The sequence below is a fragment of the Aedes albopictus genome, chromosome 2, assembly GCF_035046485.1.
Source record: "Aedes albopictus strain Foshan chromosome 2, AalbF5, whole genome shotgun sequence".
NCBI lineage: Eukaryota > Metazoa > Arthropoda > Insecta > Diptera > Culicidae > Aedes > Aedes albopictus.
In genome coordinates this window covers 189,480,984-189,506,254 of record NC_085137.1, presented here as the reverse complement: position 1 = coordinate 189,506,254, position 25,271 = coordinate 189,480,984, and the positions used below count along the sequence as shown (strand labels likewise).

At 43.0% G+C, this 25,271-nt stretch overlaps 1 protein-coding gene across 1 annotated transcript; it reads left to right on the top strand.

The window, feature by feature from the left end:
- The first annotated feature begins 313 nt into the window (after positions 1-313).
- Positions 314-23,382, top strand: LOC134287836 (DNA-directed RNA polymerase II subunit RPB1). Its single transcript, XM_062850856.1, has 5 exons — positions 314-529; positions 613-920; positions 17,236-19,385; positions 19,454-22,800; positions 22,869-23,382. Exons 2-4 carry the CDS (start codon positions 752-754, stop codon positions 22,796-22,798), a joined length of 5,664 nt encoding a protein of 1,887 aa, XP_062706840.1. The 5' UTR covers positions 314-529; positions 613-751; the 3' UTR covers positions 22,799-22,800; positions 22,869-23,382.
- Positions 23,383-25,271: the final 1,889 nt, after the last annotated feature.

The window sequence follows — 25,271 nt, the reverse complement described above, 5'->3', positions numbered from 1 at the left end:
AACATTCGGCTTCGTCTTCGGCGCGCATCGTTCAGCTGGGGCAGCGGTGCCAGATCTTGTTGCGTTGCTTACTAACTGTTTTTAATGTTATTATGTCGGTTAATATTACGAAGGTGGATTCAAAAAACGCATATTTCCTTTGAAATCAGTTATTTTTGTTACTACGAATTACTGAAAAATCAGCTCTTCTCTCTGTCTAAAGCAATCATTATACGAATATTTCAAATATATTAAACGAATGCTAACACTTGGCAACACTGTGTCACCGTTGCTCGTTCGGAGTCCACCACTGATGGCTCCGCTTGTTCGGCAGTTCGCTCGCGGCTCGCTGGATTTCACCACACACATTGACGTCGCTCGTTGGCCGCCATCAGCCAAAGTGAGGAGGCCCACTTTTAGCAAATGGACGCGTGTGCTTTGTGACGGAAAATTTTGGGCTGATTTTATTTCGCTCGAATAGTGTTGACATTGTGCGCTAATTGTGCTAAAACCGTGCAAAATTTGTTCCCCAAGCCGCGGGGAATCGATTGTGAGTGTTTTCCGGAGGAATTGGATGTGTTTGTTGGTGGAAAAGAGCGTTTGAAAATTTTGGATTTTTTTTTTCCTCCGCAGCTGACTAATCCACTTCCCTGTGTGTCGAGCGACGACGACGACGGGAAGAAGAAAACTTTTTTCGTCTGAACGGAAGCAGGAGAAAGAGAACAAACAAGAAGAACAACAACAGTAAGCGAAGTAGGCAGCGACTGCCAAAATGAACGGCGATTCGAAGGCGCCGCTTCGGACGGTCAAAAAGGTCCAGTTCGGGATCCTTTCGCCGGACGAAATCCGTCGCATGTCGGTGACGGAGGGTGGCATTCAGTATGCGGAAACGATGGAAGGTGGCCGACCGAAGCTGTGCGGTCTGATGGATCCCCGTCAGGGTGAGTGTTGCTTTGGACGTGATGAAGTGGGAAGGGGGAGGAGGGGTTGTATGTTTTGTAATGCGCAGTATGTTGGGAACTACCTTAACTCAGAGAGATGATAAGGTGTGCGAAAGGCAGTCCTTGCGGAAAGTAAAATAGGTTCGCATGGAAGTAATTTCCTGATTTCACTGGACATTAATCAACGGTTTACTAAAAAATTGTGAAGGGTAAAAAAATATAATTTGGACATGTATGTAATTTATACATGCACGGCGATGTATGTCTTGTTCCGGAGAGCTAATACAAGTGGATACTTCTCAATATCGATTATTGGATCAAACCTTGGATCAAACAGACCTCCCTCCCCCTGGATATTCGATCTTGACGCGATGGGAGGGCTTAACCCATTAGCATTTTAGCGCCAGTTTATTCTCCACTGCTTGGACTTTGAACTAGATATATCTGGTTTACGAGTTGAGCGCAAGTGAAGAAATCGGCCGTAAGTGCTAATGGGAACCAAAGGAGTATCCGTAGTGCATTTATCACAAGTTATAATTCAGCTTGCATAGACCTAATCTTTACATTCTTTAAATTTTCTCAAATTTAACAATAATTGTTGAATTTAACGTAACGCAAGAGTGGGTAGGGGAGGTCTCTGCGTTACACTCATTATTCATCACTTGAATTCGAAAGTACACAGGACAGGGGACGCTAGGATAAGTTGACTTACAGCCTTACAGATTAGGTAACGTTAACAATTAAATTTATTACCTTTAGAAAATTCTGGACCCTAATCAGTCAAAACTGCTGATTTTAGAAATGAGTTTATATTTGTATTTCTTCTTTTTATAGGTTTTGTAGGGATGAATATATAGAAGTTGGCAAATAATCTTAATCATTTTAATTTTTGACACAAAAATCAGCTGACTGAACTTTTTTGTTTTATATTGTAGACGGTATTATAACACTGACCAAAAAAGCAGGAATTTTGTTACATGTTTCTTTAGGACTTAGGACGGTTGACAATCTGAAGGGTTACGGTAGATGTAATAATACTTCGGACTTAGCTGATCACAGATATGCAGAAGACGACTAGACGAAATTAAGAACACAATTTGACACATTATAGACTATATTTCGACGTATAGGGTTTGACTGATTTCATTACAACATCGAATGGAAGCTCAAAAAGTGTTATCTAACACTAATATGAGAGTTATTTGGAGATGATGCTGGTGCTGTCAATGACTAACATCGGTTATTGACACTATTGATAATCAGCTTGAAATAATTTTCAGAATGTATTATAAAATAACTGAGGATATTATCTGATTATTATTTGGGGAAGCTGTCAGAAAAACTAGTTGCCCATATCGGCTAAAAACGCTAGCTCTGGTAGCTGTCTTCGAATAATTTTCAGAAATATCAAATCTTTAAAAATTAGCTACGACACATTTTTTTTCTTTTTGCTCTTTGTATATTTCTTAAGAATAGTACTCTGAAGGCGTTAACATAGACATAGACACCCTTTTTTATCTCTGAATGTTGTCCAGTGACCTCGGAGATTTTCGATTATTGAAATATTGTTCAATTATCAAATCATCTTTGGAGCTTCCATTCGATCAAAACACTAGTGCGATGGGAAAAGTTAAAAACAGTATTTTTAAAAACTACTACGACCTAATGCTAATTACTACACACTTTGCTCAAGTTGACGACATCGTCTAGTCCATCGTGAGTATTAGTCCTAGTAGGGGGAAAGTTGGGAAAGTTGGGAAAGGGTCCAGGCTTTGCCATCAGCTGTCCTGCAGCTCCACCTGGTCACTCTTCAAAAAAAAAAAAAAAAAAAAAAAAAAAAAAAAAAAAAAAAAAAAAAAAAAAAAAAAAAAAAAAAAAAAAAAAACCTTGGATCAAACAGACCCTAATCTGACTTACGTTGAAAATACGCTTAACAATTAAGAATTTACATCAAAATTATCGAAAATGTAAATTGTTTCACTAAAACCCCTCAAATGCACAGGTATGCAAAACGACATACACTTCACACACATCAAAATCGTTGAATTAACAATTGTAAGAAATTTTAAAGCCTTACTGCAATTAAAAATGTTCAATAAATAAGCATTAGGCACCCAATCTCTCAACATTCATCTAGAACGCTTAACCTTCCATAACTCGCGCGGTTGACTACAAGCGTCAGCACCACGCTAATGCTGAGTACAATAAGCAAGATTTTTTCAACGTGTTGTACAAAATACAACAGCGCGATCGCTCGTGGGTTAAAATAGATGGTGTCCAAAATACATTACAAGTTTTTAACTGTAAATAGGGGTAGGCGGGGCATTATGGACACCCGGGGCAGAATGGACACCCTCAATATTTTGAAATATGCGAACTTTTTTGAACTTTTGATGAATGGAGAATATAGTCCATTTGTCTAAAACGTAGTTTCAGGAAATAAACATTCGAAATTAAAATTATACTTGATTTTACACGAAAAAGTTGCGTCCTCCGTTTTTTGTGCATGGAAATTATAATTTTCACGCCATCTAAAATAAGGTTTAGTGATTAATTTATTGCAGGTCGATTAAAACCTGATATTTCTAGAACACATGCAAGTAGTTTTGCTGTATCTACATGCTTAACATGTTTATATTTTCTTCTATATTATATCAAAAATCAAGTTTGGAAATATCTTCTGCTGCCGGGGCAAAATGGACACTCACCTTTTTGAGAGAAGCGGCAAGAGAAAAATATAACCTAAATCACAAACCAACCCAATTCTTCGATTTCAGTATATTTTCGGTTAAATGTTCACTATAGTAGACAAAGGGTGAAACAAATTGTTCAAAAAAACGACAGAAGTGGAAAATAGTTGTTCTAGGTACAGCTGTAGGGGGGGGGGGGGGGGGGTGTGGTGGTTTTAAGACGGACATGGTTAGCAAACACTCTATTTTGACAGTGTAAACAATGCGATAATTAAAATTTTATGTCCATACTATTTACTTCAACTAAGGTACTTTACAGTCTGCAAGCCGATTTTGCAATAAAATTTGATTTTCCATGACTTTTGAGATAATTAAAAAGTGATCTCCAAATGTATGATTTTTAACGGTGTGTGTAAGACGGACCGGTAGGGTGGGTAAGATGGACACGTTTGGAAAATTAGCTAATAAGCCATTAATTGTGCTAAATGATGATTATGGCCGTTTATATTCGATAGATCAATCATTGTAGAATCTAAATTTGGCTTTGAATCTCTTAGCGAAACGTGTTTTTGCAAATTAAAATCTATTTTGTAAGTTGGAAACCTCCATACGCTATTAAACGCCTAACAGTATGCAATGCTCTGGTAATTTTACGAAGTTCAAACTATTCCAACAACAAAACATCTAATATAACGAATTTTTAAACAAAAAATCAATATGAAATGCTTTACACGGCTTCCACAATCATTTTTCTACTCCATAGATTTCAATCTATGAACAATGTGTGGGTTTTAATGTGTTTCTCACGGCATTATCAAAGTAACCCCAACACTGTCCGTCTTACCCACCCTTAAGGCGGACCGTCTTACCCCCACACAACGCAAAATATTAATTCCACCACCGTTATTCATAATCTATTGTCGTTTTCGTTTTTGCGGCGGTGCTACACCGCTTCGTGCTACACTTTTCGTTGAATAAACGAACATTTTCGGTGTAGTTGCATTGGTGTGCGTGTATAAACACCAAAATATTTACAACTTTGCAAACACTGATTGGTGGACACGGTGTGCACCAGCTACACTCCCGATTTTTTGAGTGCTACACTATCATGTGCGGTGCAGAAAAAGTGCTGCACCGGTGTAGCACGAAAATCAAAAACGAACGTTTTCGGTGCAAAAGTGCTACACCGGTGTAGCACCACCGCAAAAACGAAAACGACATATGAAATTTACCTGAATTTCGTTGTGTATAGCACGGAACAGTTTAAAACAGCTGGGAAACTCAAAATAAAATGCGAAAACTTTGCAATTTAATGTTAAAAAAGCTTATTTATTGCCGCCAAAAAAATAGATCCCATCACAAAAGCGTGTAGCTAGGTAAACAATTCAGGCCAAACATGTCTAAAGGTCCAATCTGCAAAATAGAGGCTCTCTTTGGTTTCCCTCTCTTTCGTTAATATCTCAGCTGTTTATTTGTATTATGATTGTCTCCTTGCATTGAACGATGGTCAAAACAATCGTCTTTTGATTTGTACTGCAAAAATAGTTGAAAAGTGTACCATTACATTGCAATTATTTAAAGAGAAAGTGAACAAAGAGAGCCTCTCAAATGCAGATAGGACCTATTGAAATGTTTCGCCTGAATTGTTTATTTTTTGCACTTTTGACATATGTATTCTCTCATGGAATGGTTCAATAATCGTTAACTGGTAATAAGAAACAGTTAATCGTAAAAGAAAGCCAAATTTCAGCTCTTAAGTGACAGAACTAGTCGGTGGTCCGTCTTACCCACCCGGTCCGTCTTACCCCCACCCCCCCCCCCTACATGCTGACAAAAATGAACTACTTCGGCGTATTTTTCATCCATAATAGTTGTTTTGTAATGAAATGACTTTATAGGTGTAGAAACTATACGAAATTCGTAAAAGTCTCATGGTGTCCATATTGCCCCATGGGGGTGTCCATATTGCCCCGCCTACCCCTATATTTTGGTCATCTGACGAACTACATGGGGATGCTGTGCGATTGCATACTTGGAGACGTATTCTTTAGGTCTGGTGATATTTCCTTGATTTTAACAAAATCTGTAATAGTTATCAAAATAGATGCCTGCTAAGCGGAGAAATTTTATTGGGGGCTGTCCATTAATTGCGTAAGGGTTTATAGGGGGAGGGGGGTGTTGAGAAATCTTACGCGCCATACAAAAATTTTTGGGTTCTCATACAAAAAATCTTATAAGGGGGGGAGGGGGTGTCAGAAAATCGCGAAAATTCCCTTACGTAATTAATGGACAGCCCCTTGCAGGAAAATATTGTTAATTTATGCTACTTCCATGATTTAGCAGTATTCATGGCTAAACATTGAGATAATTGCCCTGTCCAATTTATATATACCTGAGGATGTCCAAAACATATATTTGGTGTCCAAAATGCAATTCTAACAGGTGATTGGAAATTGGGATTTTCTTAACTTAAAATGCTTTCGTTAAGGTTTTTGTCACCAGGAATGCAAAGTACAATCATATTATAAGCGTATTAGTAACTTTGCAAAATAATTAATTGTTTTCTAAGGAAGCTAGAAGACGATTTTTCTAACGTTGTCCTCAGCCTGTCCAAATTACATGAATTACCCTATGATGACAACCGTTCACCCTTGATATATGTACGTACTGCAATGACGGCGATGACCCGATTTTGTCAAGCCCTTGTCTGCAGACAAAATCGGGTAAGTACCTTTGTTTCTTTTTATCAATTTTTAACCTGGAGCATTGTTCCGAATATGTACATGGACACCTTTTGTTTTAGGTCAACTAGAAAACTGGGGCATAGGCCACGGCATAGGCGGACATACGCTGTACTTCGTTCGTAACTTTCTTTCTTGGCGGTCTTTCCGGGTCGTTATTGACAACACTAAATCGTCTTCTTGCGCTGAAAAAGCTGGCGTTCCACAAGGGTCTGTCTTGGCAGTGGCACTCTTTCTCGTGGCGAAGAACGGAATATTTGATGCAATAAAATAAGGGGCTGTCCATAAACCACGTGGTCATTTTTTGGGACTTTTCAACCCCCCCCCCCCCCCCCCGCGTGGTCATTAGTCCATACTGTTGGGACCAGGGCTGAAAATCGTCGCCGTGCGACCAAAAAAGTCGACGACGAGAACGAAAACTAAATCGTCATCGTTGCTCGTTCCACATCGGATGACTCATTCAAGCCAGCGAATCGTCGTGAAGGGCTTGCGTCGTGACGAAAACAAAATCTTCATTCGCTTCGTTTCGCTCTTCGTCCAAGTGCATCTAGCCGACGGAGTCAATGTTGCCACCAGCAACACACAAAAAAACAGATTTTAATAAAAAAATAATTGCACCCGGAATCAAACAACGAACCTCTAGATTGCCAATCCAGCACTCTTACCACCTGAGCTAGTGAGGTTTCACATCACCGTTAGTGCCGAAACGCCAATAAAAGCTATTCCCAGTTGGCGTTCGCTTGGCCCGTCGTCGCTCATTTCCAGGGAACAAAGAGGACGACGGAAAAGTTGGTGGGTGACTATTTATGATTGAGCTTCGTCGTGACGCCCGCAGTCGGCGACGAAACGGCTAATCGTCACCGTTGTTCTTTTGGACGAAGATTGTTTTTTTGTTATCTTCACGCAGTGGTGACGAGAAGGACGATTGTCAACCCTGGTTGGGACGGATAATCACTAATTCTCGACAGCAAACACGATTTTCGGTGGTGTTAGCTTCAAGCTACAAAATTTAATTTTATTAAGATAGCGATAGAAAAACATCATATAGACAACTTACGATTTTAGTGATTGCGCTACAGAATAGGGAGGAATCGTATCGAAGATCCCTTAGATTTGTGTTTGCTACAAATGTTTTGTACATATTAATGTTAAGCTCCGTTAGAATTAACTTTTAGTTTACTTACAGTTAAGTTCAGGTGGAAATTTGTAAATGTTTGTATCGACAATCCTTGTGAATCTGTGTTTAGCTATAAGAATGTGTACATATTAGTTTTTAAGTTCAATCAGCTTCAATCTTAATTCACTTACAATAACAACAATTCAGATCACTAGTTTTAAGTACAAATTCACCGTTTAGATGTAGGATTTGGAAATAAACTTATAGTTATTTAGGATTTTAAGCTAATAGGCTAATAGTTCTCGTATCGTAAACTCACGGAAAAGAAAATCAATCTTTCATGACTTGTTTCAGTCGCTTTTACACATCTGTCACACCAAGTGTCACACTTGACAAATCGTTCATGTGCGGCCTGTTAGAAAGTGTCTCCACAAGCAGCGGCGTCGCTGCACCGAGGGGTGTTGGCGGCACACATACAAAAATTTTTATTTGTCCATACAAAATGGTCATCGGCCGAACACCCCCCCTCATGGCCACGTGGTTTATGGACAGCCCCTAAGACAGGGCTGGTAGCAACATCTGATGGTCAGAATAGTTAATTTAGTAACCAATTCATCGAAAATAGTGACCAAATAGTGACTTACAGATAGCAAAAAAGTGACTAAATAGTGATATTTGACAGTGATTGAAAATTGTTGGACGAACTTGATTCAGAAAACCCTAGAGTATCCCATAATGAACATTTTCAAGAAAAAACTTCCAATTATTTCAAAATTTGTACGAAATTGCATGTATATTCAATTTTCTAGCAAGAAAGTGTGCACAACTAGATGAGCATAAGGCTGATGAACGTCAATAGATGTGTTGATCAACATTAACTCTAAACTTCCCATGTTTGCTCTAGAGCACAATCGGTTTTCGACGAATTCGAGATAAACGGAATTATTTCAATAGTAGAACTACTGATAAACAATCAAAAATCTATTACAACAACATTTTTTGTTGCTTTCGAAAAGTGCAGCCAATTTACAATAATTTCTGTTCCAGTTATTGGACTATTTTTGGATGATTTTCTGATTTTCTGGATAGATTTTAGGGAGGTATCATCTCGGAGATATCTCAAAGAGTTTTATTATTAATCATTCAGGACATACAATGACTACAAAAGCATACCAAAAGACTTTCACTAACAGATGTTTTCCAAATGCAGTGGCTTTCTTTTTTAAGTATTTTTTTCAGAAAAAAATTGATGAGTACAGTAAAAAATATATTCCACATATTCTAATGGAATTAAAAACCATCATTTTTCAGGATTGTATTTGTTAAATATATTTTAACGAATTTTATCAGGCTCACGAAATCTGTCGGAATTTCATCCAGGAACTGCACTACAATATCACATGCAAGATCTTGTAAGGAATACATACAGAAGTTCATACATATCCGTAAATAAACACAAGGCTTTCAGCATGCTCACTGAACATTTTAAAGTAAACTCCGCCAAAAGTTTCATCAAGAGTTCTAAAAATGCAATTTAATTTAAAGAAAAAAAATCAGTTTTTTTTTATTTTCCAGGACCACTACAAACTCCTGTTTGAAGTTTAGTCACCTGAATCATATGTTAAAAAAAGCGATACTAATAAGTTACTCTATAAAGGCGATTAATGAACTTGCGAACATACCTTTATGGACTACACATTTTATTGTCTCCAATAACACAATGCTTTAGACACTATTCTAGATATCAACTTACTGACAAGATTGCAGGACGATGAAAATAATTTTCAACTTATTTTTAGTGACTTTTTAACAGAAAAAGTGACTTTAGTTGAAAAGTGTTGAAAATAGTGACTTTATAGTAACTTACACGAAAATAGTGACCAAGTCACTAAATAGTGAGCTACCAGGCCTGCTAAGAGCACCTTTACCGGTGCGCGACTAAACTAAATTACATAGCGCAGTATCATAGCGCTATACCTTATCGGGGGCTACTAACCGGGCTAGTAAAATAGCAGCGAGGCTTTCGGGAAACATCGGGCGCACAAATTTAGGCGCCCGATAGTTGCGCGGGAAACGATTGCTATTTCAAATATGTCAAAAGTGGTGTATTGTTTTTATTTGTTTGTTTCGAACGAAACGCACCAGTGGTAAGCAACAAATTTTGTAATCACTTGCAGTTAGATAAAATCTGCGAATATCACAAGCGAAAATGTCCAGGAGTACCCGTCGCAGCGTTCGGGTGAGAGAAGTGCTGGAAGAATCAAAAGAAAATATAACTCCCAAAGAATTTATCCGGGGATTAATCCGGAAGTTCCTCCGGGAATTTCATATAAAATTTCGGTGGAGATTCCTCCTAGAATTCCTTCGAAGATTCCCCTAGAAATTCATCCGAAAATTCCTCAGGTGAATTCCCCGAGGAAATGCCTGGAGCAATCCTCGGGGAATAGCTGGAAGGAATCCCCGGAGGAATTCCTAAAAAAATCACGGAGGAATTTCCTGAAGAAACATCCGAATAAAATTCTGAATGAACCCCCGGAGGAATTCCTGGAGAAACTCCTAATGGAATTCCTGGAGAAAATCTTGGAAAATTTCCCGGAGGAGTCCTCGGAGGAATTCCTGGAAGAATCCTCAGTGAAATTCCTGGAGGAATCCTCGGAGGAATTCCCGAAGAAATTCCCGGAGGAATCCTCGGAGGAATACTCGGCGGAATTTCCGGAGGAATTCTTGAAGGAATTCCCGGAGGATTCCTTGAAGGAATTCCCGGAGGTATTCCTGGAGAAATTCCCGGAGGTATTCCTGGAGGAATTCCCGAAGGTATTCCTGGAGGAATTCCCGAATGAATTCCTGGAGGAATCCCCGGAGGAATCCTCGGAGGAATTTCCGGAGGAATTCCCGGAGGAATCCTCGGCGGAATTTCAGGAGGAATTCCCGGAGAATTCCTTGAAGGAATTTCCGATGGAATCCTCGGAGATATTCCTGGAGAAATTCCCGGAGGAATTCCTGGAGGAATTCCCGTAGGAATTCCTGAAGGAATTCCCGCAGGAATTCCTGGAGGAATTCTCGGAGGAACTCCTGGAGGAATTTCCGGAGGAATTCTCGGAGGAGTCCTCGGCGGAATTCTCGGAGGAATCCTCGGAGGAATTCCCGGAAAAATACTTGGAGGAATTCCCGGAGGAATCCTCGGAGGAATTCCCGGAGGAATCCTCGGAGGAATTCCCGGAGGAATCCTCGGAGGAATTCCAGGAGGAATCCTCGGAGGAATTCCCGGAGGAATCCTCGGAGGAATTCCCGGAGGAATCCTCGGAGGAATTCCAGGAGGAATCCTCGGAGGAATTCCCGGAGGAATCCTCGGAAGCATCCCGGAGAAATCCTCGGAGGAATTCCCGGCGGAACTCTTGAGGGAATCCCCGGAGGAATTCCTGGGGAAATCCCTGGAGGAATCCCCGCAAGAATTTCTGGGGGTATCCCCGGAGGAATTCTTGGAAGGATCCTCGGAGGAATTCCTTGAGGAATCATCGGAGGAATTCTGTGAGTAATCCCCGAAGGAATTCCTAGTAAAAACCCTGGAGAAATTCCTGAATGAATTCCCGGAGGAACTCTTGGAGGAATCCACAGAGAAATTCAAGGAGGAATCCTGAAAAGAATGAGGAGTCCCAGTAGACATTTTAGGTAAAATCCCGGAAGAGACTCCTGGGGAAATCTTAGTACGTATTGCTCGAGGATACTCAGTAAAAATTCATGCTAGTATATCAGAGGGAATTCCTGGGGAATCCCAGAAGACATTCTTCCAAAATAGGTTTTCAAAATATTTTGTTTATACCGCAACAGTATTTGGCAACGACCGGTACGCAATCCGGTAACTAAATATAGTATACGGACTTCAAAATGCCATCAACATGTTGATTCAAGTCCTCAGCCTCGTCTACAGTTCATATCAAGACCAACAATTGAAAAGGCCTCAACAACATTTTGTAAACAAACATGTTTCTATCGGCTTCAGGCCTTTTGAACTCCACCCACACACCTCACCACCACTAACAGAAAGCGCAAACAACAAGCTTTCTGATAGTGGTGGTGAGATGCGTGGGTGGAGTTCAAAAGGCCTCAAGTCGACATAAACGTATTTGTTTACGCAATGTTGATGTGGCCTTTTCAATTGTTGGTCTGGATATGTTCGACTGATTTCAGGGCTGCTAGCCTCAACTCCGGCAGACTGTTTCTGCGTAGAGACTTGTCTGGCGTTGGATAATTTTAAGGGTCTGTGTCAAATTGGCGAATTAAAATTAATTTTTACTTAAATTTGACAGTTCAACACTTAAACTTGACAGTTCACCTAAGGAAATAATTATCGAACTGTCAAGTTTAAGTGAAAATTAATTTTAATTCGCCAATTGACACAGACCCTAAATCGATGTTCGCAACGTCGACGTTTTTGTTTCGATTATTCGATTTTTTTGATCGATGTTGAAGTGCCACAACATCGACCGAATCGATTTTTTACATTCGATTTTTTCCGATTCAAAAGTATTAAATTTTTCTTCAGAATGCATTGTCTCAATCATTGGTGTAGTTAAGATTTTCTTCTGGAGGGGCCCAGGGGGAAGGCTGACTTGAGATGACTTTTGGGCGGCATGGGCGCCCAATATGTGAATATCTTGTTCGATTTTAATTGGTGTTTCTCGGTGATGCTATCCAGCTTTCCACGCTCGCCATAATGGCGGATGCTATAAAACAGTTTGACAGTATCTGTGCCCCAGGTAAGGCAACGACTTATTTTATCCATAGCAACCTTTGATAAACACATTTCTTCCCTGCCAGAGGAAAACGAAAGAGGAAAAATTTCTGCGTTTCGTTATCGTATCTAAACAAAATTAATCAGTTTTATAACATTTATTTTTCTTTTAGCCTGAAAACTTGAAATATGTTTGTCATGGCCGGAAACCACCGGAATGGGATTTTCGCTTATGCACTTCGACAAACGTTAACTATCTTACTGAATCATACTTTCTGTCGCGCACTTCGCGAGGACCGTCCGGACGATGACCTGTGGAAGCTGGACGCCCGAGGTGCGTCGATTTCTTGGGCCTTTTCCCGAACCGCCGTTGGTGTACACTGACAACTGAAGCAGCCAGTCGTGATTACGGGTCACGAGGTTTGGGATTGCGCCGAAATACGGTGCCTGGTAAAATCCTGAATCCGTTCTCGATCACGCTTCAAGGGTTGCCACGGATATCCAGCCGAATCACTAAATCAACGGCTGGATAACTAACTGGCTTTGGAAGGTCAAACAAACTCCTATCCGTTCAAAACTTGGCGAATTAGCACAGTGGTATTCAATCTGTATCATCTCTTCCCTTTACGACTATCTTTCAATTGTTTCGATGATTTTTCTCGTCAAACCTTCACCCCTTCGAAGGGGCGCTCACTCTGTTGGGTCAGTCTTTTCCGCTTTAGGCGCTGTCCATAAACCACGTGGTCATTTTTTGGGACTTCTCAACCCCCCCACCCCCCCCCCCCCCCCCCCCGTTGTGGTCATTAGTCCATACAAAATTTCTATTCGTCCATACAAAATGGTCATTCGCTGAACCCCCCCCCCCCCCACATGACCACCAGTTGGTTTATGGACAGCCCCTTACACCCAGTTGCGGTTCAATGAAGACCGCCACCCATCGCACTCAGGCGTATGCGCGTAACCACCTTCAGGCGCAGAAAATAAATTGAACTTTGCGAGCTAGCGCCAACTTCAAACTTATTGCCCTAAATTCCCACACTCCACAAACTAATACGTTTCGACAAATGTAACCCGTCGAAAACAAAATTAATGTGTTGATTTCACCTAGAATGTAAAACCACCGACAAACAGACGTAACACTCTGAACATTTTTCGATGTAGTCACTGATGCTAAAAAAACAGTTTGGCCAACCAAGAACTAGGTTGCGGTAGTGAGCAAACGTCAAACTTGAGCAAAACTCATGCGAGCACCACGGGTGGACAGTTGGCCAACTATCAAATATTGGAATTGGTCATTAAATCGGTGTAATATGGGAATGATTAGTGGTACGTATGTTGGTCTGTGGTAAAATATAACCCTTTGGGCTGGGTTAGTACTGCGAAGTCGTTCATTGAAATGCAATTAACAATCTAACCAAATTGACTATTTATTATTAGGAGCGGAGTAAACTGTTAGGAATTTCTTCGGGGTACATTGTCACAAGTTATGATCATATTTATGTGGTAAAGTTTGAATATAGACTTTGATACATTGCCACTAGTATCTTGTCTGAGGGCAATTGTTCTAGCTCCGGGAAATCCGGAACTGTTTGCCGAATTCCTGTTCACGACGATCAGGAATTGCCCTGCATAATCGCCTGAGAGTTTCCCGCTTGTTTCTGCTGTGCTCGCAACCTCGGCATTGATCCTGTCCACTGTGAATCGCCATTTCAGACCGCCTGATGGCCGCTCGTGGGCACCGCTGCTGGGATACTGGCCCACTGTTGCGACAGGCAAGAGCTCATAGCCTACAACATCTCCGAATCCACGAGTCATGTTGCTGTTGGAACGTCAAATTGTTGGTCAATCCCTCACTTAGGCCACGTCGCACGCGTTCCACGAAAAACTCCCCCGCAAGACGCCCTGACGAAAACTGGTTGTATCGTCGCGTACCGACAAGACTGTCCGTAACACTAAACACCACATAACGAGCCGCCATTACAGTATCCAGATGGCTCCCGATCATCCACCGCGGTCGCGGCTTCCGACGCCTCAAAGTCATCACCCTCGACATAGCCGGTCGGCTACTGGCCTCCCACCAAAACTGTTAGACGGGAACAACATAATGATGTGGACATATGGCAATTTTTCAGACTAGAAGATAAAACTGATTTTATAGAGATACATGCAGAGAACATAAATGAGGATCAATAAATCCATTACCTTACGAAGTGGTATTTTAACGATAAACGGGATGATTATTTCAAAGTTTCAATTTTGTCTGATGATAATAATAAAATTCAGAGTTTGTTTTTTTCCGTTGACAAGGAAAATAATTGTTTATCAAAGGTTGCTATGGATGAAATAAGTCGTTGCGTTAGCTGGGGCACAGATATTGTCATATTGTTTTATAGCATCCGCCATTATGGCGAGCGTGGAAAGCTGGATTAAATTAATATCGTAATTTGGTTTTACGTTTCAACCTACTTTTATTTTTCGGTCATCCTCAGAAAATTTCCGCCGCGCCTGCGCTCTTTGGGGCGGCACACTTAATTCACTAAAAAAAAGAATATGTGAATATACAAATAGGCATTGTAGTTTTGAGGAATCAAAATGACTGTTAAGTTTTCATTCTAGTTCCGTAAACCATATGAGTATGAGCAATTCCTCCAGGAATTTTCCATAGCTTGCTGCTGTGATTCCATCTTGAATTCCTCCAGAGATTCCTTTAAGAATTCATCTAGGGATTCCACCAGACATTTCTTCGGGAATTTGACCTGGGATATCTTTAAAGGTTCCTCCAGTGATGGTTCAAGTGCTGTTTTCGAGTTTTCCGTCAGGAATTTCTCCAGAGATCCTTTAAGGTATTTCTGCAGGTATTCCTTCAGAGATTTCTTCAAGGATTTCTACGTATAGAGCGAATAGCTTACTGGAAGTATTGAACGTGTCCGTGTCTCTTTTATATTCCTTCCAGAATTCCGCTGGAGATTGCTCCAATAATTCCACTTGGACTTATTCGAAGTATTTCTGTAGGAATATCGCCAAGAAATTCTTGCAGAAAATTTCACTAGAGATTATTTTAAAATAATCCAGAAACTTCTTAAAAATTCCATTAGGGGTAAATCCAAGTATTCCTTTAATAATTCGTCCAGAAATTACTGCAGACATGAATTTCTTCAAATTTTTATTCTGGGACTCCTACAGAAATTCTTCCAGGAATTCGCTAAGAAAGCTCTCGTGAGATTCCCTAAGAAGGGACCTGGGATCGAATCGCACTCCCGACAAACTCACAAAATGTGAGTTCTTCCTTCGGAAGGGAAGTAAAAGCGTGGGTCCCTAGATAAACTAGCCTAGGGCTAAAAATCTCGTTAATTAAGATTAAAAAAAATCCCTAAGGAATTCCACATGGGATTGCATCCGGGATTCATCATGGAGTCACAAATTTCTCCAAGATTCATCCAGGGATTCACCAGGGTATTCCTTCTGTGATTCTTTCGGGAACAACTTCCAGGATTGCTTTGAAACTGCCTCCGAGAGCTTTTCTTAGGATTCCCTCAGGAATCCCTCCCGGAATTCTTCCATAAACTTCTCCAGCAATTAATCTAAGAATTCCTCCAGGATCTGTTAAGAGATTCCCTTAAGAATTCCTCTTGGGATTGCTTTCAAGCTTCCTCGTGAGGTTTCTTCAGGAACTGTTTCAGGGATTTCTCCAAAAGTTCCTCTGCTTACTCTTTTTAGGATTTCTGGGATTTCTTTAGAAACTCCTACTACAATTCTCTCAGAAATTGATCCTTGGATTTCTTCGGGAATTCTTCCTGGGATTCGTCCAAGAATTTCACAAGGGATTCCTCCAGTTTTTTTTTAAATTTTTATTTATGTGTATTTTAACTTAGGCTAATTCGTCACTCTCCTCCAGAAAGTCCCCCAAGATTCCTCTGGAAATTCCAGCATGAATTCCTCTGAAAGTTCTTAGGATTCGTCCGGGATATTCCTCTAGGAATTCTTCCAGAAATTCCTACAGGTATTCCTTTTGCGATACATCAAGGAAATCCTCTAGAGATTCCTCCAGGAATTCTTCCTGAAAGTTTCACCATACTATACATTGCACGGTGATTCCCTGGAGGATTTCCTTGAAGAGCTAGGTATCATAATAGGACAGATCGGTGAAGTACTAGTTTTGTAGTAATGAGCTGAATTTTAGTATGGTGAGAAGGTCAATTCTCCGTTACTGTAATGAAATATTGCAAAAAGCGTGGGTATTATGATTCCTTGCCTAATTTGATGCTGTTTGAGCAAAACTTTGGGCAACAGTGTTGTTATTTTCTCCATTTCTTGCAACATAAACAACATAGTTATCCAAAGTTTTGCCCAAACAGCATCAAATTAGACAAGGAATTATAATACCCACGCTTTTTGCACCATTTCATTGCAGAAACGGAGAATTGACCTTCTCACCATACTAAAGTTCAGCTTATGACTACAAATCTACTACTTCACCGATCTGTGTTATTGTTAACAGAACAATACAGTTAACTGCATCGTGTATCGACAGTGAAGAACCGAGGGGTTCACCTTGACTCCAAAATCATATTTATGGACTACGTTTCTTACGTCGTGAAGTAAGCATCGTCGCAGCTGGGCTTCCTCTTCCGCTTTTCTAAGAAGTTCAAGACGTCTATTGCTTGAAATCGCTATACTGCCCAATTCTACGTCTTGTCCTGGAATATTTGGCAGTCGTCGGTCCCTTTTTCTTATGAAAACAGCGTACAGCGAATTGAGCGTATCCAGCGAAAGTTTTGTCTAATGTACAGACTGTAAGATTTCTGTAAGAAACTATATTTATAGGTAGGTAACCTGTGAACTTCGGGGGGATTCTCTGAAAAAGTGCTTGAAGTTCTTCCCGATGGAAATTCTCTAGTCTTCATATCGTAGTCATCCATCGGTACCATATTCTATTGTAGACTGATAATACAACACAAATATTAGCAACGATGTGGCAGTATTAAAGTGAATTATGAAATCAAAACTGACATTCTCTTTTCATTTCGTGTTCCAGGTGTCATCGAACGTACCTCTCGGTGCCAGACGTGTGCCGGTAACATGACCGAATGTCCGGGTCATTTCGGTCACATCGATTTGGCCAAGCCGGTGTTCCACATCGGTTTCGTCACCAAAACCATCAAGATTCTGCGCTGCGTATGCTTCTACTGCTCGAAGATGTTGGTCGCTCCCAGTAACCCGAAGATCAAGGAAATCGTTATGAAATCCAAAGGACAACCCCGCAAACGGCTGGCCTACGTTTACGATCTGTGCAAGGGAAAGAAGATTTGCGAGGGCGGTGAAGACATGGATATCACAAAGGATGGCGCCGCACCGGATCCGAACAAAAAGCAAGGTCACGGAGGTTGCGGTCACTACCAGCCATCGCTCCGGAGAACCGGTTTGGACGTGATTGCCGAATGGAAGCATGTTAATGAGGACTCACAGGAAAAGAAGATCGCCGTAACGGCAGAACGAGTCTGGGAAATCCTTAAGCACATTACCGACGAAGAATGCTACGTACTGGGTATGGATCCGAAGTTTGCTCGCCCTGATTGGATGATCATCACGGTTTTGCCGGTTCCTCCGCTGGCTGTGAGGCCCGCTGTCGTTATGTTCGGAGCCACCAAGAATCAGGACGATTTGACCCACAAGCTGTCGGATATTATCAAAGCTAACAACGAATTGAAAAAGAACGAAGCTACCGGAGCCGCCGCTCACGTTATCGCAGAAAACATCAAAATGTTACAGTTCCACGTGGCCACTTTGGTGGATAACGACATGCCCGGAATGCCGAAGGCCATGCAGAAGAGTGGAAAGCCTCTAAAGAGTGTCAAGTCCCGTTTGAAGGGTAAGGAAGGTCGTATTCGTGGTAATTTGATGGGAAAGCGTGTGGACTTCTCGGCTCGTACTGTCATCACTCCAGATCCGAATCTGCGTATTGACCAGGTCGGTGTACCTCGCTCGGTTGCCCAGAACATGACCTTCCCGGAGTTGGTCACGCCGTTCAATATCGACAGAATGCAGGAACTTGTACGAAGAGGAAATTCTCAGTATCCCGGCGCCAAATACATCGTCCGGGATAACGGCGAACGTATTGACCTTCGGTTCCACCCGAAGTCCAGTGACCTTCATCTCCAGTGCGGATACAAAGTAGAGCGTCACTTGCGCGACGACGATCTGGTCATTTTCAACCGTCAGCCCACTCTCCACAAGATGAGTATGATGGGTCATCGTGTCAAAGTCCTCCCGTGGTCCACCTTCCGGATGAACCTCAGTTGTACCTCACCGTACAACGCTGATTTCGACGGAGATGAAATGAATCTTCACGTACCACAGTCCATGGAAACGCGTGCCGAAATCGAAAACATCCACATCACCCCTCGACAGATTATCACTCCGCAGGCCAACAAACCCGTCATGGGTATTGTGCAGGATACGCTGACAGCTGTGCGAAAAATGACCAAACGAGACGTCTTCCTGGAGAAGGAGCAGATGATGAACCTGCTGATGTTCTTGCCCACTTGGGACGGAAAAATGCCACAACCTTGCATTCTCAAACCTAAGCCTCTCTGGACCGGAAAGCAGATCTTCACCCTCATCATCCCCGGAAACGTCAATATGATTCGTACCCATTCGACCCATCCGGACGAAGAAGATGACGGTCCGTACAAGTGGATCTCTCCCGGAGATACCAAGGTCATGGTCGAACACGGCGAACTGATCATGGGCATTCTCTGCAAGAAGACCCTCGGAACATCCGCCGGATCTTTGCTTCACATCGTTTTCCTCGAACTGGGACACGAAATCGCCGGTCGATTCTACGGTAACATTCAGACTGTGGTCAACAACTGGCTGCTGTTGGAGGGTCACAGCATCGGTATCGGTGACACCATTGCCGATCCTCAGACCTACGCCGAAATTCAGAGGGCCATCCGCAAAGCCAAAGAGGATGTCATTGGCGTTATCCAGAAGGCTCACAACATGGAACTGGAACCGACCCCCGGTAACACGCTGCGTCAGACTTTCGAGAATCAGGTGAACCGCATTCTGAACGATGCTCGAGACAAAACTGGTGGCTCTGCTAAGAAATCGTTGACTGAATACAACAACTTAAAGGCTATGGTGGTGTCAGGTTCCAAGGGATCCAATATTAATATTTCTCAGGTAGGGAAGAATTTTTTCCTTTCGTGTTTCACCTTTCTCAATATCTAATGCTTCTCTTCCCTCCGTAGGTTATTGCTTGTGTGGGTCAACAGAACGTCGAAGGTAAGCGAATTCCGTTCGGTTTCCGCAAGCGCACTCTGCCGCACTTCATCAAGGACGATTACGGTCCCGAATCAAGAGGTTTCGTGGAAAATTCGTACCTTGCCGGGCTGACACCGACCGAGTTCTACTTCCACGCTATGGGAGGTCGCGAAGGTTTGATTGATACTGCTGTAAAGACTGCCGAAACCGGTTACATCCAGCGTCGTCTGATCAAGGCTATGGAGTCGGTTATGGTGAACTACGATGGAACCGTGCGAAACTCTGTCGGGCAGCTGATTCAGTTGCGTTACGGAGAGGACGGACTGTGCGGAGAGACTGTGGAGTTCCAGAATTTGCCCACGATCAAGTTGTCGAATAAGGTGTTTGAGAAAAGATATCGCTTCGATCCGACGAACGAGAGGAATCTGCGTCGGGTGTTCAACGAGGATGTGATCAAGGAGTTGACGGAATCGCCGGACGTCATCCAAGAGATCGAAGCCGAGTACGAACAGTTGCTGCGGGATCGTGAAGCACTGAGACAGATCTTCCCGAACGGCGATTCGAAGGTCGTATTGCCTTGCAATTTGCAGCGTATGATTTGGAATGTGCAGAAGATCTTCCACATCAACAAACGAGGCACAACGGATTTGTCGCCGCTAAAGGTCATTCACGGCGTGAGAGATCTGCTGACCAAATGCGTCATCGTGGCCGGAACGGATCGTTTGTCCAAACAGGCCAACGAAAACGCCACGCTGCTCTTCCAGTGTTTGGTGCGGTCAACGCTGTGCACAAAGTACGTCGCTGAGGAGTTCCGGTTGAACAACGAAGCGTTTGAGTGGTTGATCGGAGAAATCGAAACTCGGTTCCAACAGGCCCAGTGTAATCCGGGTGAGATGGTGGGTGCCTTGGCTGCCCAGTCACTTGGAGAACCTGCCACCCAGATGACACTGAACACTTTCCATTTTGCTGGTGTGTCCTCGAAGAACGTAACCCTGGGTGTACCCCGATTGAAGGAAATCATCAATATTTCCAAACGTCCGAAGGCTCCTTCCCTAACGGTATTCCTCACGGGCGGAGCCGCTCGAGATGCTGAAAAGGCCAAGAACGTTCTCTGTCGTCTGGAACATACCACTCTGAGGAAGGTCACGGCCAATACGGCCATCTACTACGACCCGGATCCACAGCGCACCGTCATTGCCGAAGATCAGGAATTCGTCAACGTCTACTACGAAATGCCGGACTTTGATCCAACCCGTATTTCACCGTGGTTGCTGCGTATCGAGCTGGATCGTAAGCGTATGACGGATAAGAAGTTGACCATGGAACAGATTGCTGAGAAGATTAACGCCGGGTTCGGTGACGACCTGAACTGTATCTTCAACGACGATAACGCCGACAAATTGGTTCTTCGAATCCGTATCATGAACGGAGACGACAGCAAGTTCCAGGAAAACGAGGAAGAGAACATGGACAAGATGGAGGACGACATGTTCCTGAGGTGCATTGAAGCGAACATGTTGTCAGACATGACCCTGCAAGGTATCGAGGCCATCGGAAAGGTGTACATGCATTTGCCCCAGACGGATGCCAAGAGAAGGATCGTCATCACTCCGGAAGGCGAATTCAAAGCTATCGGAGAGTGGCTGCTGGAAACTGACGGAACTGCTATGATGAAAGTACTGAGCGAAAGAGATGTCGATCCGGTGCGAACGGCCAGTAACGACATTTGCGAAATCTTCCAAGTGCTGGGTATCGAAGCTGTGCGAAAATCTGTCGAGAAGGAAATGAACAACGTTCTGCAGTTCTACGGTCTTTACGTAAACTATCGTCATCTGGCCTTGCTTTGTGACGTCATGACTGCGAAGGGTCACTTGATGGCCATCACACGTCACGGTATCAACAGACAGGACACCGGTGCTCTTATGAGATGTTCCTTCGAAGAAACTGTGGACGTGTTGAACGATGCCGCTGCTCACGCCGAAGTGGATCCTATGAGAGGAGTGTCCGAGAATATTATCATGGGACAACTGCCCAGAATGGGTACCGGCTGTTTCGATTTGCTGTTAGATGCCGAAAAGTGTAAATTGGGCATGGAAATTCCGCACACATCCATCATGGGAGGATCGGGAATGTTCTTCGGTCCTGGGGCAACTCCAAGCATGAGCCCAGCTATGACTCCTTGGCAACAATCTCAGACTCCTGGTTATTGCGATTGGTCTCCATCGGGACCACCCAGCGGAATGACTCCAGGAGGACCTAGCTTCTCACCGTCTGCACAATCTGACGTTTCTGGAATGTCACCACTGTGGTCACCAATGCCAGGATCTCCAAGCTCTCCGGGACCATCGATGTCACCATACTTCCCGTCATCTCCTAGTGCATCTCCATCGTACTCTCCAAGCAGTCCAAACTATGCCGCTGCGTCACCAGGAGGAGCCTCCCCGGCATATTCACCGACCAGTCCCAGCTATTCGCCCACCAGTCCAACCTACTCACCAACAAGTCCACGATATTCGCCAACAAGCCCCAACTACAGTCCAACGTCACCACAATACTCTCCCACATCTCCAAGCTATTCGCCGACCTCGCCCCACTACTCTCCTTCGCAACCATACGGCCCTTCAAGCCCTGCATATTCTCCAACCTCCCCTTCATACTCCCCGACCAGCCCGTACTCACCCACTTCTCCAAGTTACTCACCAACCTCTCCGGCTTATTCCCCAACCAGTCCATCCTACTCACCATCCAGTAACTCCTATTCCCCAACTTCACCATCATACTCTCCTACCTCTCCAAGTTATTCACCGACCTCCCCCAACTACACCCCAGCAACCCCTTCATACTCCCCGACAAGTCCCAACTATTCACCCAGCTCGCCGCACTACTCTCCAACCTCACCATCCTACTCTCCATCGTCTCCCAAATACTCCCCAACATCTCCAAGTTATTCCCCAACCTCGCCCTCGTACGGAGGAAGTCCTCAATACACTCCCGCCAGTCCGCAATATTCCCCGACCAGCCCGAAATACTCCCCAACTTCCCCGAGCTATTCACCAAGCTCTCCACAGCATTCGCCTGGTGGCAGCAACAACTTCATGAGCAGTTCACCGACCTATTCCCCGTCGGCGACCTACTCGCCGAACATGTCCTCCTACTCCCCGGGAAGTCAGAAATATTCCCCCACCAGTCCGGTGTACACACCCACGTCGCCGAACTACTCACCATCCAGTCCGGCTTACTCTCCAACTGGGCAGGGCTACAGCCCGTCGAGTCCGGCCAGTCCAACCTACTCACCGACCAGCCCGTCCTACGAGGATAGCCCGGACGATTAAAGGTATGTATGAGTTCCTACGGTGTGTCTATTGTGATCTCGAAATCTTATGTACAAATCTTTGGTTACAGCAATCGTCACAAAAACGCTAAGCTGCTGGCCGGGATTGTGTACTGTGTGCGTGTAAGGTATGCGGAATTCTAATGTAAGGATTTGCTTGGTAAAGGAAGCTACCCGCTGATGCTCTAGTTTTATCTAACGTTACTCTACTTAGGGGTTAAGCGATGAAACCGAGAAAGAGCATTCCAATCCAACATTGTTGCTCTTTCAATCCTGATGATTCTAGTTATTTCAAACGTAGAACTATAATAAGATGCAAACAATATTTATAATTCAACATAATGGATAAATGCATTTTAGGACTAATCGATTGAGAATGATCATTCTTATCAACACATGTGTGTCCTGCAAGAAAAGTTTTTGTTTAAGTTGCATTTAGACTTTTCCAGAACTCCATTTGGAATGCTGATTGTGTCTAACATGTAAAAAATATGCTAAAACATCGCTAAGAGCACAACAAATCATTATTATAAATTTTATCTGTTGAAGACATTCATTTATGAACAATAAACATCTAGAAAGGTATGCGATTGATGGTACCTAACTTCAAATGTCCGAAAGCCGATATTCCACAAATTTCATGTCATAGATTGCATAGAATCTATTTGCCCCACGGGTAGGGCATCACTTTTTGGCAGTAAACCTCAACCGATTTCAATGACCGACGGTTCATTCGACGCGGAATCTGGTCCCATTGTTTCCTATTGAAAATGGTTCGGATCGGTCCAGCCGTTCCGGAGTTATGACCATTTACGTGTTCCGGACCAGTACCCTTGGAAGGGGCCATACATAAAAATGTAACAAACACATACATGCGACACATCAAATTGCGGCATTTTGGATGACCTGATGAACAATCAGCAAGAAAACAGTCTCAGACCATATCTGAACCGGTAGTGCTCCGGAACCGGTTCCGGGAGTCCCGCCAGAAGTGGCCAAATATAAAAGTGAACCAAAACCATGCAGGCGATACATCAAATTGCGGCATTTTGGATGACCTGATGAACAATCAGCAAGAAAACAGTCTCAGACCATATCTGAACCGGTAGTGTTCCGGGAGTCCCGCCGGAAGTGGCCAAATATAGAAGTGAACCAAATCCATTGCGAAATTGCGGCATTTTGGATAACCTGATGAACAGTCAGCAAGAAAACAGTCTCAGACCATAAATGAACCGGTAGTGTTCCGGGAGTCCCGCAGGAAGTGGCCAAATATAAATATAAAAATGGACCAAATCCATGCATGCGATATATCAAAGCGCGACTTTTTTGATAGCCCAATGAAAGGTTGGCATAAAAAAAATCAGACCATATCTGAACCGGCAGTGTATCGGAACCGGTTCCGGATGTCCCGCTGGAAGTGGTCATATATAAAAGTGATCCAAACCCATGTATGCGGCACATCAAACTACGGCATTTTCGATAACCTGATGAGCAGTTAGCAAGAAAACAGTCTCAGACCTTATATGAACCGGTAGAGTTTCAGAACCGGTTCCAGGTGTTCCGCCGGAAGTGGCCGTATATAAAAGTTGACAAAACTCTTGCCAGCGGCAAACCAAATCACGGCTTTTTCGACAACTTGATGACCGGTTATTGAGGAAGTAGGTTAAGACCACATTATGGACTGTCAGTAGTGCCGAAACTAGTTCCCTCCGGAAGCGGCTAAATATAAAATTGAACCAAACCCATGGCTTTTTTGATAAGCTAATAAACTTTAGCAAGCAAATAGGCTCAGACTATTTAAGAGACTATCGGTAGTGTTTCGCAACCGGATCCGGGCCGGAAGTGACGCCAAACCCATGCATGCGATACCTCAAATCACGGCTTTTTAGGTAACATGATGAACAGTTGCAAGAAAATAGACGCAAGCCCTATCAGTGTGTTAGGGAACTGATTACGGGTGTCCCGCCAGAAATGATCAAATGTAAAAGAGAACCAATACATGCGACATATCGATGACTTATTCAGTAACAAGATAAACGGTTAACCAACAAATAATCTCAGACCATATTTGGGAGAACCGGTAGTGTTTCAGAATTGGTGACAAGACGAGTAACGCGTCGGAAGTGGTAAAATATAGAAAAGAACTAAACCATAGCGGCGTTTTTGATAATCTGTTGAACGGTCAACAAGAAAATAGTCTCATGCCACAGTAGTTCGGAATCGGTTGCGGGTGTGATTTGATAGAAGTGAACCAAAACCATGCATGCGATACATAAAATCGCGGCATTTTCAAAAATTTGCCGAACGGTTAGCAAGAAAATAGCCTCAAATCACATCAATTTCCGGCTTTTCAGGTCACGTGATGAACAGTTGACAAAAACGTAGTCTAAGACCATATCTTAGACAACCGGAATCAGTTCCAGGTGTCCCGCCGGAAGTAGTCAAACGTAAAATTTAACCAAACCCATGCAAGC

Bases quoted from the DNA above. Each gene is read 5' to 3' on its own strand.
- LOC134287836 (XM_062850856.1), top strand. From the start codon at position 752: ATGAACGGCGATTCGAAGGCGCCGCTTCGGACGGTCAAAAAGGTCCAG. The intron at 921-17,235 runs GTGAGTGTTGCT...TTCGTGTTCCAG, and splicing joins TCTGATGGATCCCCGTCAGG to GTGTCATCGAACGTACCTCT. The intron at 19,386-19,453 runs GTAGGGAAGAAT...TTCCCTCCGTAG, and splicing joins CCAATATTAATATTTCTCAG to GTTATTGCTTGTGTGGGTCA.